A 15,475-nucleotide genomic window follows, 5' to 3' on the forward strand; every position below is an offset into this window, starting at 1 on the left:
CGATATCACATACTTTTCATTCAGCAGTTGACTTCTTAGGGAACTGTGATCTTTTCAGATCTTTCATGCAGAAAAGTGTGTCTGGTTCTGAATGGTTCTTTTTTTTCTTGGTAAGCCTATTAGTGCCATGATTAGTCCACCTGGACTCCACTGACACCTGCAGCACTTGCCAATCGATGCCAGTCGATCATAGTTCAGCAATGGCATCCTTTTTGTAGTGACAGAACAGGGGTGACCCACAAGCACTCCCATTCTATGGCAATACAACTTTGACAGTTAGGAGGTACCTCCTCATTCAGCTGTGAAGCCTAGCAGAAGCTGTGAAGCAAAGCTAAATTGTTTCATGTTTATTTCCTTCCAAGAGGTCCTGCACAGTCAAGTAGCTGTTCCTCTTCTAACCTGCATAATCAGACAGGAATTGTGCCGAAAAGCTAGTACTTTTCTTCCACATGTATGTTCCGTGGTCACAAGAGGAATGCAAGAGAAGGGAAGGGGAAACAGGAAAGGAGGCAGGTCGAGATGCCTGGGCTGTAGTGATGCCAGAGGAACGCGCAGTCTCCTCACCCAGCGCAGAGACAACTGACGCACTGGCAACCAGAGCCTAGACAAACACCCCTTGGCTCCTAGCGCAGCCAGGAAGATCAGACTAGTTCACTAACATTTATGGTGTAATATTATAACAGCTCATCTCAGGGCACGTGTTACGCTCCCTCCCATTCTTAGCTCACTTATTTGTACTTGCCCTTAATCTCGTTTCTCAATATCCTCTTCATTCCCCTTTAGGCTCTGTTGCCTTCTTGCTCACTGAGCCATGTTAGAACTTCTTTCTGCAGTCTATCACACATGCTGTTCTCACCTGCAGATCAACCTGGTTTAAATGCTCATCATTATTACCTTTCTCATTCCAGTTTCACCAGTTCTCCCAGTGATGTTTCCCAGGTGCAGTGCTGGCATCTCTTTGGGGAAGGACTGTTCCTGCTCTTTGCCTATCCCTACCCTTGAGGATATGTCTGCCTTGAAAATATAGGCTAAAACTTCCAAAATGTAGTCAGCGGTCTGTCAGCTTCATCTTACCTCTTTGTATGCGCCAGTGCATTCATAGTAGTCACGAGAAGGCAGGCCAAGCCCAGGCTGATCAATCTATAAATTCAAATTAAAATTAAAAAGTGCATAAGGACAGAATGGCATAGGACTGTACTATTCTTTGGTCGATCTAGGTCGCTGGTGCTTCACTCTTGCCAAATTATCTTCTGGCCAAAGGGGAGTTTCTCTCTCATCCTGTTGCGCTCCTTTAATTCTTTTCACTCTCCTTATAATTTTGTATTTCTTTTCAGTCTTTTTTTTTTCTGTTGCTGAACAACGCATGCTACGCATAACCAGCATGAAAACAGTGGATGTACAGAAAACAAACCAGACCACTGACAAGCAAGGCAGTTACTGCATCTTTGAAATTCATACATGCAATGCTGTCAAAGGTCTAACCACCCATTGACAAGAAAGATTAGACCTTTGCTCTTGTAACCGTTCCATCTTAGGAGCAGCTGGTGAAGATTCACCGTACGTAATACTGTCCTCCTCCGGCTTTGCCATTTTCAGAGATCATCTTACATTTACAGGCAGGGCACTCTCGACATACTCCTTATGTAAATGTTTTCAGCCACTTTCACATCTGTGCCAGCTGAGTGCAGGTCCCGTTAGTACTCTGGCATCTGAATACCTTGTAAAAACACAACCCCCTTTGTGGGCTTTCTGCCTGTGGGACCGTAGCCCAGGTTTTCAGTGACAGAGCTTTCTGCCTGAAGTACATGGTAAGGAAATCATGTTTACTTATTTGCTTGCATGCATGTATAAGTAGATCATGTCTGTCTCCTGTCCAGTGTACACATAAATTGTCTGTACATCTATATACGTCTCTGTTGTTCTCATCTCACTGAGAATAACAGCTTATGAGCACAGAGAATAAAGATGTTAACATTGAGAATGGACACTGTGAAACTGATCATCTGAGTTTGAAAACTACATAGATTCACAAACTTACCTACAGCTTACTCTGGTAAAATTCAAACCACTAATGTTTCGCCTGGTTAACATTTGTGTCTATGCCTCTAGTTATTTTGCTGCACACTTATGATCAACAAGGCAATGCCACCCAGGGAGACTTACATGAATGATATATGCTGTGGAATTTTTATCATCTGTGCCAACAAAAAAATTAATAAGGACCTTTTTCCCGTATTTGGAGTTCAGCTGTGCAATAGCTGTCTCAGCTGTCCAAGCAGTACCTAAGCAAAAGAAAGGTATACTCAGTCTATGGTTTTGGTAAGCAATGAAAAGTACAATAATTTAGATATTTTAACTGGAAAGGAAACAAACACAGATTATCTTACCATAGGAAGAATCCCAGTTAGTTGTTGCTACAGGCCAGTCAGATAAATCTGGCAATAAACTGATCAAAGGCGTTCCACCTCTGCTATCAATGGTAGCTTTTGGAAAAATAAAATGAGTTACCATGACATTTTAAAACACACAAATGTTATACTATTATAATGAGTTCAGAATAATGAAGCTGAGAAGTACATTTTCACCATCACCACGATAGGAGTATGCTCTGATGTACGACCGTGCTTTAACATTTAATTTTAAGAACATGTTTCAGTCATGACTGCAAACAGCATATGCAAATCCTCGCAACCATGACATTGAAGAACTATTGTATTTTCACTCTGCCAATAGCTTGAAATAATAGTTTTGAGAAGTATTAAAAACATTATAGAAACTATAAGAACATGGCACTTAGGAAGCCCTGCTAACTGTTTTACTGCTCCTCATTCCAGTGGCAGCATCCAGCTCAAATTCTTGAAATAAATGATCGATGTCCCTGTCTTTCTAGAAGCCTGGTATGCCAGTTATTTTCCACCTCATCCCTGATAATTTCTACAAAAGAAGTTAACTCACATTCAGCTGCAAGGATTTGAGATTAAGTATCTGCAGCAAACTGGTAACTGAAGAGTAATGTAAGCTCACCTAAAATATCAAAGCAAGTAAAATAGGAGAAACAATACTAATTTTACTATTGACATTCATATTTGACTCTACAGAATGAATACATTTTAGTTTTCACAAAGAAGTTCTGAAAAATTATGCATAGTAACTAGGAGGACGTAGGTACAGCTGACTGTGAAGATGGGATTCTTTGATGATATTTATATATCCTATACGCAGTAAATTCAGGAGACACTTACTTTCATTTATGCATGACTTGTACAGAGTTTTTGCCTTCTGCACTGCTGTTATATCATTACTACTTGGTGTGTCGAGGACATCTGAAACACATAGACAGCAAATATACCTTAACATCTGATCTTTATTGGAAAGATACTGAAGGAACCATAGAGGATACCATCCTGAAGACCAGAGGGTGGACGATAAGTGCTCCCTGTCCATCTCAGATTCCAGGGAAGCTTCGCCTTTCAAAAGCTGAGGGGAAAAAGCTCTGGAGATCATATGGCTTGCAATTACATCAGTCTGTGTTAATATATTAAGCATAAAACAGTCAGATATATATTCCATGGATCATCCTTGGTGAAATACAAATGCTCTGGCTTTTCAGGGACAGTTTTTAGGTGACCACGTTCTTGTGTGAAGAGAATTGCTGCCAGGGCCCTAAGTGTACCAGCAGGCTCTAACTGCCTTTTCATCTTTTCCTGTAATTCTAATCTGCAGTCTCTTCACTGCAGCCAGGAGTTTAGCTGTTTGTGTTCAAGGTGTGCTTTGGTATGGTGCAGCTGTGTGACCATCGATCATGCTTCTGTGAAAACAGCTAAATTGTAAGAAAGAGCCATAAGAAGCCTCATCTGGTGCCTCCCCTTGTGCACCCTGTGCCTGTTGGCTCAGGACCAGCAGTCCAGGTCAGCCCCTTGCCCATAGCCCTTGTGCACGCTCTTCTAGGTGTGCTGGACCTGGCCTCATACCTTGCTGAGCCTGACCTTGCCTGGCTGACTTGCCTGCAGACCTGCTGCAGGAGTATGGACTTGTCTGGTGATCGTGGGGCTGTTGGCTGAACCTGGTCACTGTTGCCAGACCTGCTCTGCTCTTCTGGTTTGGGTCCTGTGAGACTGAGACCCTGGTCTGTGAGGCCTCTGTCCCTGCCTGCCTCGAGTCACAGTCAGCTCCCAGCCCGCTGTCCCTTGTAGGGCAGCCCACTCTTGTCACTACAGTTACTCCACTGACTACTTTACAATTGCTTTCCTCCCCAGAAACTGAAGCTTAAGGAACACCATAGCATCCATAAACTGCAGCCTGGCAAAACCAGAAGATATACAAAGTTAAAAAAAGATATTCAGTCTGGAAAGAGTGGTTTGAAGAACATTTCATGAGCATAAACTGACTTCTTTGACTCTGTTATTTTCATCTGAAAAAGGGGAATATGAACAATTTGACACTATTACATTTTGTGCAAAAAGGAGTATTTGTATGTTTATGATGAGACTAGTTAGAAAATTGCTTGCCTGCTCTTTGGGATTTAGCTGATGGCACACAAATATGCAGGACATCGGGCTGCCAGAGAGCACCTCCCAGCATTTCAGCTGGCTTGGACTCAGGCAGACGTCTTTCTTCTTCACCTAGCTTGGCTGCTATTGTTAGTGCATGAGGGTAATGATATGGATTTCAGTGGTTATAATATGCAGATGAGCACACAGAGTCCAGATACCAGAAAGGTCAGGTCTGGTCAGCTCCGCTCCAGTGTCAGACACAACAGCATAACTTCCACGGCATTCTCCAAGCAAACAGTTTGTGGTAGATTGGTCCTGAACCGAACACAAAGAAACTGAAATACCTGGTAGTATTTTAAGCTTTGCTGGACAACCACATCTTATTAGGATAACATGTAAGCCAAAGAAGAAACTTTATATAGTCTGTAAACATAAACCCCACTGACCTTTTAAAACAACTTCTAGTTCGTCTCTTAAAATGTCAAAGTTACTATAACGGGAGCTGGTTTCTGGAATGACGTTCCTCTTAAGCCATCCTCCACAGGCATATTGGTAAAAATCATTACAAGGCTCTGCAGTGGTGTCCATGTTCTCAAGGATTCGGGCTGCTGTAATACGAGACAAATCAAGGCTTAAAGAATCTTTAGAGAAAATAAATGAATACATTGTTTGCTCTGAAGAAAGAAGTAATAAATACATTTCCTTTAGTTCAGAATAGGCTTAAGCCTACTTGAATGTTCTAGACCAAACAAAGTACTAGCTGGTGAACAATGAATTACTATCCTTTACTACCCATAACTTTTATACTTTTCTGTTGCCTGTGTTTACTGATGGGTAAACTGACTAACGTTCCTACTCCCTGCGAGTGGTTGCTTGGTTTTAAATAAAATGGAAGATGTTTCATTTACTGCCTTACACTTCTTTATATTGAAATGTGGTAAAAAGAGAAATTAAAAGCACAAGACATATCAGAGGTTAAATGTCCACCGTAATGTAATTTAAGTAATTACGTATGACGGAGGCTCAACTGAAGGCCATCTATTTCAGTAAAATTATGACTTTGTTGTACCGTTTAAGTTATTGTCAAGAAAGTTTTCCTATTAATGCTTTCCTGAATCCACACTGATATTTTAGACCTATTCCACGTTTTATTCTAGAATTGATACTGCCTCTTGCTACCCCTATTGACCCTCCTGAAGTGTCTTGTCAAAGACTAACTGGTCACTGACTGATTGTCACATGGGATTCTCCAGTGAAGTCTGACTCCTTGACAACAGTTTTCCAGCTGCTGTTCATAAACCTCCTGTGCTTTTTCTTTTTTGTATTCCTCTTCCACCTAGACTGTGCTCACCACTAGTATGCTAGCACAAAGACTCTCATGGAAAGCAAAGATGCTAGGAGTCAAGCAACAGCTAGCGGTACTTCTGAATTTCCCAGGATACTGAATATCCTTCCCATTTTCCAGACATTATTTTTAGTAAATGGTGAGGCTTGTGATTTCAAGCATTCATTCCTCCCACATGGGCAAGTCAAATATTTATAGTTATTTCTCCAGTACTTTCAACATTTTCCATGTCTGTTATGCTGGTGGAAATGAGAGGTGGATAGACAGGCTCTAGTATTTATGTTGACTTGCCTCCCCCCCCCCTCCTCGTTTTTCTTGGGATCTTCAGCTGGCTTAAGATTGTTATATTTGAGGCCAGCAGCTGATGATTTTACAATGTTCCAGTGCTTGGAAGATGGAAAAAGCCATGAACACACACATTTTCAATTTTAGACTGCTTCAGTAGCATAAAAAACACTGCAGAAATAGGTACAATGCCTAACACCTGATTCTTTTCCTTCTGAAGTTAATGGCAGGCTGACTTCGATTTGAAAGGATACAGCATCATGCCAACAGTCAGAAATGGTGGAATTCAGTCCTGTTTTTACTAAGTTTTACACTTGCTTTTTACCCATTCTTGATAAAGCCAAGCATCCAGTCCTACTGTCCAGTCTATCAGCGCAAGGAATTTCTCCTCTGCCTGTAAACTTGGACAAGAGGCAATGGGCACATACAGAAATAAGAAAAAAAAAAACATTTTGAACTTAAGAGAAAACTTCTTACTATAAGGATGGTCAAACACTGGAATGGGTTGCCAGGGAAGTTGTGCAGTGTCCACCTGGGAAATAATCAAAACCTGACTGGACAAGATCCTGAGCAACATTCTGCAGCTGACCCTGCTTTAAGCAGGGCCATTGGACTATCTCATCTCCAGAGGTCACTTCCAGCCCCGAGTACTCTGTGACTGTGCAGACTGTGGTACTTGTTTCTGTCTAGTTTGTCCTGCTTCATTGAGCAGAAGGGGAGTGTTTTGAATGGTGCACTTTATTCCTGTCCTGGCTCCATCTATTGGCTGTACAAGAAGAAGATTGCTAGTTATTGCTGACATCTCCCGTTTTAAGGGTATGCTTATGAATCTCTCTGCTAGGCTGGAGCAGCCTCTGAAGGGCAACACTGTCCCTTGGATAATCTTGGCACACGTTAGTCCAGCAACAAAGACTTTAATAGCCTGGACCGGACATGACTTCTGGCTCATGCAGAGCAGTGTGCCAGCCCTGCCAAAAAGTAATGGCAGGATAGAGAAATCTGCTGACACCAAGAAAAGATGCCTTTTATCCATTGTCTTGTCACTTTTGCAAGAAAAACAAACAACAAAACCCAGGAGAAACCCACATCTTGCATAAATCTGAGGAATTATTAGCAGTCTATATAATATCCAACCTTGCTTTAACTGTGTAATCAGGTTCCTCTGTTTGTAGGCAGCATCTGTTTAGTCTTCCGTGCCTACTACTGTCACACAAAAATAATCACCTATCAACTTCTCTGCTGTAAAGTCCAAGCTAGCCAATATTAGCTGATCAACTTTTATCAAAGCTTGAAGTTTAAATACTGCAAACGTGACAGAAAGAGCTCAGGCATGAGAACAGCAGTCTTTCACTTAGGGCTTCATGCAAAATACGTGTATTTAGTATTCCCCTTAAGAGTGTAACTTGCACATCTGAACCCGAAGATAACCATTCATTATTTGGCTGATACCACAGATATATTAAAATCAATGAAATGTGATTTTTTTAATCAACCAAGCCCAGAAGCATAATGACACATGAATTGCCCCTTCAAAGTCAGTGGGACCAATTAGGCTGGACAGATTCCTACACATGCTGTAAGTTATTTATAAGCTGATGCTTGTGCCCAAAGAAGCTTTATGGTAAGTTCATGGCTGTACACACTGAGATGATTTTGCTCTGGAAACAGCGTGAGACTGGTGAATATTTTGTTATTTTGATTCTAATACAGGTTAATTCATACATATACAAATACAGACATTGCATGGTATACTTTTCATTAGTCCTCATTACTGCTTTGAGGAACCAGTGTTTGGGTTTGTTCCTATTCTCACTTGTTTATTCTACTTCCTATCTGTCACTGAAGAATGTAGGGCCTAATCTCAATTACTTTTAATGATTAATTTTATTGTAGTACTCCTGATTGCAAATTGTTGCTTTAATAGCTTACAAATAAAGCAGTAAAAGCTGACATAACAACCAGTGACCTGGGGAGGACACAGAAGAAACACAATATGCTTACCTAAGTGAAATTGATATGAGAGACATCAAAATTCCCTACTCTCATTAGTCTGTGCCGTCTGAGCTCGGGAAAATTAGCAGAGAGTATGTCAGCTTATTCCAAAAATGCTCAAATGTAGCAATTACACGGTATCTTCATCTGCTACACTGCAACAGATTTCGCAAACCTTGATAACATTAGCATGCGGTTACTGATATTTCACCCTGTGTAGAACCAATTAAACTGTCAGTACATTTTTTCTTCTGGTCATTTATTTGAAGCTCGTCTATTAAATGTACTAGAAATTCTCTCAGTATCTTCACTTTATTCTTTCTTAGTGGCTTGTACCTATCACTAAATTTTGAAATTCATTGCAAGAAACTGCCACAGTATTGATTGGTTCTGGTGTAAGGCATTACCATTTCGCTTCATGTCTATTTCTGATTGTATTTCTTGAAAGACCACAATAAATTTTCCAAAGTTAAATACTTCTTGCTTTCTATCTGTATCTATCAGACTTCTCCTGTATGTTATCCTACATGGTCTGGAAGAAGCAGCCAAATTAAAGATGAAGAAGATTTGAAGTAACATTAAACTTGTAGATTCATCACAGTAAGATCATTATTAAACAACAGTAATACAGTTCATATCTTTGTTTAAGCACTTTACATTGCATTTTTAAAATACAAATTAATTTTGTTATTAAATTACATAATTCTGACAAGCTCTTTGAACTATTTTTGAAGCTCTTTGAGCACTGAAGGCCTGAGCAGATGCCAGCTAACCATTCTGGGTTTCTGATTCACAGCATTCTCCTTCTGGAGCCAAGACCTCTTTCACTCTAGTGACCACCTAATCGAACAGGTCCTCTAGGTGATTACGTCCTTACCACCACTTCCCTCCCTTTTCATCATCTGACAATATTTCTTTTAATGGCCATATAAGTGTGAAGAAGGCCCAACACTTCTAGAGCAATTTCTGCCTTAAATGCATTATACCGTGGTGGGACATGGAAATCCTGGCTCAGTTAATAAATAACAATTTTTAATTAAAACTGGTCATTCCCAACTTTGCTTAGAGCTATCCATTCTACACCATTTACAGGCAGATGCAGTATTTGGCACTGACAGCTCTGTAATGGCCAGCACACCCGAATGTCGCAGGGGGGCTCCCTGGTCCTGCACGGTGAGGTTTCGTTGCCACAACAGGCTGATGGGCCGTGCAGATTTTTTGCTGCTTCTGGTAATTGACCCTTGCTAGGCAGAAACACCTACTAATGCTGCAGGTCCTAAGACGGTCAGAAGCAAGTGTTCCAGTTTGACGTCATGGCTTTTGCGTCTGTTTAGATCTTACTTGAGGTATAGCCCCACAGCTAAAACTTAACTATAAAGATTATAATTTAATGAGATACACTGGTTGCCTCCCAGGACTCATACAGTGTGGTATGTAAATACCAAGTATTAACACCTTGTAAAATACAAAGCTATCTTTTGCCCAGTTGTAAATTTTATGTGTTCCAGGCTGGAGTGTGCAGTTCTTGCACACGTAGCAGTAGTTATTCGCAAGAGTAGTCCCCCTGTCTGCAGTGGATCAGTTTTTGTGTCCTACACAGGGACAGCAGAAGGAGGATTACAGAAAAGCTCTAGGAAGTCCATTAGCTCATTTTCCTGCCAGTAGAAAACCCTTTCATGGAATACACGTACAGCATTAGCCTGGCATTTTACGTCTTGAGACTGAATGCTCATGATTTCTTTAGGACTTACTCTTTCAATTTTTTAACTAAACAATTTGTATAATATGGAGCAGATGATAGTGAGTACATGAGATAAATGTGTGAATAAAATAAAGCTGTATTTAACGGAAATGTCTAGCTGAGGAGGGGGAGTGATAGAGGGGTTTTGGTGGGCACCTGGCACTTATCCAGGCTAAACCAAAACAATCTCTATTGAATTGAGGCAATGTACATTTTTTTTAAAATGCTCCTTTTTCACCCTGTTATGTAATTTTGTAAGCCTGCATTTTTCCCCATCAATGGCCTTACTGTAATCCTTTCACAATTTTACTTCTGTATTGATAATCTAACAAATTGGTAAGAATGTTTATTTATTCCCTTAAATATTTTCATGCGTTTAAATCTTTTGATGGAAGCATAAAAGAGTGAAACTCCTCCGCTTAATTCATTTAGCCACTTCTTGCTAGAAATTCAGTTTACATTATGTCTTATTTCTGCAAACCTTCTACTGCTTTTGCTTTTTGAGGTCATTCGTCATTACGTAGTCTGTCTGAACTTCTTTTTAACAGATATGTGTATTTAGCTGAAAACAAGCATCTTCAGAGATCAAAAAAAAAATCAAGTAGATAACTAATATGAACATATTTCAAACCACAGCATGGGCTTTCATGGTGGCAGAAAAACACCTTGGCAGTTTAACCAAGAGACAGCGATGGCCACCTGAAATAACTCCCGTAAGATTCTTAGACTGTGCTGCTGACAACATGCAGTTACTGAGACAACGGCGCTGGGGCTTCACCAATGCCTGACGCCAGCAAGGACTGAGGTGTGGCGGCAACCATCCTGGCTACTTTGGCTACTGTCTAAAATGAGACCTAAAATGAGTAGTCCCGTGGAAGTAAGGAAACCAGTAGAATGATCTTTCTACACTGTTCCTGGTATGTCTGCAAGCCTAAATCTACAAGTCAAACCTTTTGGAAGCCTCCTATGGGGCACTGTGTACCTCAGATTCCTTAACAGCTGTACTTAAATACACACACTTTTGGCAACAAGCTAAAGCATTTTTCTTGCATGTTGACTGTCAAATCCTTTATGACTCCTCACCACCTCTCCTGTGTCTCCTATTGACATACTGGGTCTCTGGCTCCTCCTAGGGCTGTCTTTTCTCTTAACTTCCAGAGGGGCCAGTCATAATGTACAGAATCTACATAAAAGTTACAAGTTCCACTTGACATGAAGGTAACACACAGCTATTAGAATGTTTATGATGCTTTTGAATGGGAGGTTACCAAGGCTGAACAAAATGCAAGATGTTTTCTTGGTAAGCTGAGAGGTCACATTGTGGGTGCTGGGAAATGATCCATGGTCTGAGCTTCTATTTTAGATTTCTTGCCACCCTCTGTGACTGGGCCACAGCCTTTGTGAACTGTGTGGCCAAGTTATTCTAGAGGGGTGGAGAAAGCAAAAGAGGAATGCCTACCAGAAAGTAGCACCAAGAGAGTGATTTCAGGGGTCCCATCTTCGGAAGGTTCCCAGAAAAAGAGGGGTATACAGATATAACAAGGTGATTATACACTGGCAGTGAAGGGCTCTCCTCCTGACTTGGAGAAGACTGCTGCAAGGGCATGAAGAACTGTCAACAGCTGGACCATGGAAAACAGCATGAAAGGAGCAGGCAGGGCAGAGCTGGCATACAGCCCCTTGAAAGGCATCTTGGCACGCCCGGCTAAATGCTCCTTTCCTTTGAGGAATGGGAGAGGGAGGCTGCTGCCGAGCCTAGGATCAGTCTGTATTAATGAGGTGCAGGAAGTGTTATAAACAGAATGGGGACATTTAGAAGTAGACTAGGCAAAAAAGGGAAACCAGGATCTGGAGGAGAAAACAGAAAGGATAAGAGAACTATAGATGAGAGGAAAGGGAGAGCATGGACAGCCTCCACTTTACCTACCACAAGAGGATATGGAGTATGGAACTCGGCATTCCTCTGATGCATTTCAGTAGCTTTCTAGTAGAGTTCAGACCAGGACAGAAACTAAGATTTTTTTTTTTATGCAGTTGTTGCTGAAGGCTGAAGTTAGCTTGTCAGACTATAAAATTTGGGTTTTCTTCTGGACACGAAGATTAATATTGCATTGCCTCAAAGAGTAGTATGGCATCGTTAACGGCTATCAATGATCAAGACTGTCTTTTAATGTGCCTTCTTTAGAGATACAGCCTCTGCTTGAATTCTGACTTGGAGCTGGGTGTGGGAGGGAAGAGCCATCTTCTGATTGACTGCAACATTTTCTGAAGCTGGAGGCATTCTTCAGAGTCTGTTTCTAAATCTTAAAGTAGCCAGACCCTGATGACTTTGTAAGATCTGACAATATCACATCACACGCTTTTACATTTGTAGAAGAAATATGCTAAGAAAATTACTTTGGTTAGCAGATCTCATGCCTCAATGTGCCATACTTGTCTGCAGTTAGATGGGAACATTACAGGGTAGTAATTCTGTTTGAAAATGTAAAAATTAATTTAAAAGGTATATATTTTCATTCTTACCTGATTTTATACAGTCTGATGTCTTGCAAACCCCATCTAAAAGAAGATACAATCACAGCTTAATTCTGTAATGAATGTCAGTATACTACAACCTACTGTAAATGTTATTTTTATTGACAGTCGCTTTAGAATTGCATTTAATTGCCGTGTACAGTAAGATAAAGATGAATGGACACCTTACACTCAGTAAGTGAATATCTATAGGATCAGGCTCTAAAAATACCATCATCTTCATCCCTTTAGGGTCACTCATCATGTGGAATTTTTGTAGTCATCAGAGTAAAATGTTCTTTCAATCAATTAGAGGTGGGAAAAATATTATTTTTATAACAAAGAAGAAATTTAGAGAAAAATGGCACATAGACTGAGGACAGTTGCAAAGTCAGTTTGAATTCAGCAACACCCTTCAGTGACAAAAAGATTTTGGAGGAATTAATTGAAAATTCTGAGACATTCACTCTGAAGTCTCCTAAACAAAAGACAACATTCAGAACCAGGAAAATTTTTTCTTTTGAGACTTTAGAAATAAAACACTTTTTTACCTTTCATTTCAGAATGGCATTTTTCCATTCCATAATTGAACTAGACTATAATAAAAATTTTAAACAAAATTATTAACTACTTTAAGATGAAACAAAGCATTTCATTTCCAATGTAAGGAAACATTCTAATTTGACCCCATATGGAAATTTTAGCTTCTCTGTATTATCTTTTCAAAAAAATTATCAGGGTATTTACCCCTGAACTGAATTATTTTCAAATATTTTGGTATGGCTGCTGAATCACAAAACCTCTTAGGATGACTACACTCACTACAAGTCCTTGCCACAACAGCCTGTAAAAGGAAAAAATAGGATTTTCATACATATACAGGAATATGGAAGAAACACTGTAGTCTGGTTTTCTTCAGCAGTGATGTATTTTATAGAGTTTTTTTGCTTACTGAAGCAATAATTACAAACAGAAGTACTGCAAACAAGCAGATGTTTTGTGCTTACCACAACTTTGTGTGAACAAATAAATTTATAGTGTCCGTGTTGGGAAAAAAAGTAGTTTTGTGTCAGTGTCCAGCAACAGTAAGTGTGGATGCAGTTTTACATTTCCGATAACTGTGTCATACTGTCTAGTAACATACTTATGAAATATGATTATGATGTAGCAGGTATTAATCATCTAATTTTATATACTGGGTAAGGTACAATTTTCTATTATTGGGCAAGTATTTCTGAGCTTTTATTTTCTTATGTTTTTTCTTATGCTGTACATGCCACGCAAGACAGTCTTTGCTAACACAACATTTTAATACAGTGCAACTTCAGGGTTTTTTTTTTTTACTATACACTAAACACTGTATACATACTACATACACACAATGTAGATGCACTACATACAAAAAAATGGATTCTATTTATTAAAGCATTTTTTAGTAATTTCCTAAAATGCTTTTATATTCATATGTATTTGTACATTCAAAGACCGTTTACGTGTACTCACCATCATACGTTGCATACAGAACTATCATTGTGATCGCTACAATAGCTAGCAGAATCACTACAACAGCTAGCCCTATTTCCAGGCCACTCCATCGCACTTTTTTCTTTGGTTTTGGAGTATTCATTTCAGTTATATCCATCTGGCTTTCTGACTTGCCCATAACCCAGCGTCTGAAAAGGAAAAGGGAGAAATCACTGCAGGACTTACACTGAGCCACAGGTCTTCAAACGGGCTGCTCAACTGCACAGTAACAAAGATGTTTTCTGGGCGAGTTTTCAAATTACTTGCAACACTACTAGAATGCCAGTCATGAAATTCTCTCCTTCTCGCACACACATGCACACACACAGGTACGTACCATGCGCTATTTGTCACTTACAGAGCGGTCTTCCTTCACTTGAAGAGGTGACCAAATAGAAAAGGGAGGCACATAAACCAACACCTGTTTTTAAAACGTACCTGTGTGATTTAATCTTGCATGATGGTACAGGAGTTCACAAGCAAGCAAAAAGCAATTCTCCCTACTTGAATAAAAATTAACTTAATCTGCCAATTACTTATCTAATGCCAAAGGTCAAAATATGCCATTGTGCTTTGCTGTCATTTCTTAAAATATTATGTAAGCAATTCCCCACTACAGCTTTACAGCTAAAAATAGAAAAAAAAATTTCAGGCTCTGCTGGGAGCCTGTCAAATTCACAGTGAAGATAGTGAGTCTTCAAAGTAATTTTTAAAGAAGTGCAGCCAAGCCCTCTCTTTTGAGGTTAGAGCACTGTAAATTAGAAGTAACCACAACACCTACGTGCAGAACTGATGGGAGCGTGAAAGGACTCATGCTTGCTCATGGAATGTGTATGCAATAGTAGATATCAAGATTTTCTTTCCATCGCCCTTCAGAGATAACTCGGGCACGTTTGCAGTACTGCTGCTACAGTTCTTTGCTCTCCCTTCATCTGCTCCCACTTAGTTAGGGCCAGACTGCTGACAGAGCTTCAGATTCCTATACATACAGCAATGTCTTCTCAGCATTTCACAATGAACACTCAACACTTGCTGTTCACAGCATTTCCTGGGGATCTTTACACCCACGGATAGAGCACTCACCCTTTCCATTCAGCGGGGAAGAACACGAGAGTTCCACTGGGATAAACACTGGAAACACCAGCACCCACCAGACCCCTCACAAGGTCAGCCAGTGGTGCAGGTCAGGGCATTCAAGTCCTTGTATGTTCATCACACCCTTTTTTCCCCCGCTCTCTGCAAGTCGGTGCAACAGCAGTAAGGGAACCCTTCTCAGTTTCTGCATCCATTCAAGTCTAAGACTTGAGCATAATTATTTTAAACTGGCTTGTATTCATCTTTGTCTCCTCAAGCTGCTACAATCCTTCAGGTGCACACTTAGCTTTCCCTCCGGACCTTCTCTTTCTGCCTGACTGGTGTTCCTTAGCTTCCAGTAACTGTCTTCCTCTCTGTGACGTCCACCTCACCTAGAATGCTAGCTCCTCCACTGCAAAAACGTGTCATTAAAGTCTGTATGTCTATTAATAATATAAAGATGTCAAGTAACTCGGTATTATGGACCTAAGTAAACAGAGATTTTGC

At 40.3% G+C, this 15,475-nt stretch overlaps 1 protein-coding gene and 1 long non-coding RNA gene across 4 annotated transcripts in view; one reads left to right on the forward strand and one right to left on the reverse strand.

The window, feature by feature from the left end:
• The window catches only part of MME (membrane metalloendopeptidase), a 47,487-nt gene extending 33,451 nt beyond the window's left edge, over positions 1-14,036 (reverse strand). For 2 of the 3 annotated variants that reach the window (XM_075418440.1, XM_075418439.1), the window contains exons 1-7: positions 13,874-14,033; positions 12,380-12,415; positions 4,940-5,101; positions 3,243-3,323; positions 2,388-2,483; positions 2,164-2,282; positions 1,075-1,140 (exon numbers count right to left, since the gene is read on the reverse strand). In XM_075418440.1, coding sequence (XP_075274555.1) covers positions 1,075-1,140; positions 2,164-2,282; positions 2,388-2,483; positions 3,243-3,323; positions 4,940-5,101; positions 12,380-12,415; positions 13,874-14,033 — 720 coding nt within the window. Of the gene's footprint in view, positions 1-1,074; positions 1,141-2,163; positions 2,283-2,387; positions 2,484-3,242; positions 3,324-4,939; positions 5,102-12,379; positions 12,416-13,873 lie in introns of all 3 variants that reach the window. The other variant, XM_009942383.2, reaches the window with a different exon arrangement.
• On the forward strand, positions 1,663-10,896 carry LOC142361141 (uncharacterized). Its single transcript, XR_012763690.1, has 2 exons — positions 1,663-1,808; positions 10,493-10,896. It is a non-coding gene; the product is annotated as an uncharacterized LOC142361141 (long non-coding RNA).
• Positions 14,037-15,475: the final 1,439 nt, after the last annotated feature.

This window comes from Opisthocomus hoazin, chromosome 4 (assembly GCF_030867145.1).
Source record: "Opisthocomus hoazin isolate bOpiHoa1 chromosome 4, bOpiHoa1.hap1, whole genome shotgun sequence".
Lineage (NCBI taxonomy): Eukaryota > Metazoa > Chordata > Aves > Opisthocomiformes > Opisthocomidae > Opisthocomus > Opisthocomus hoazin.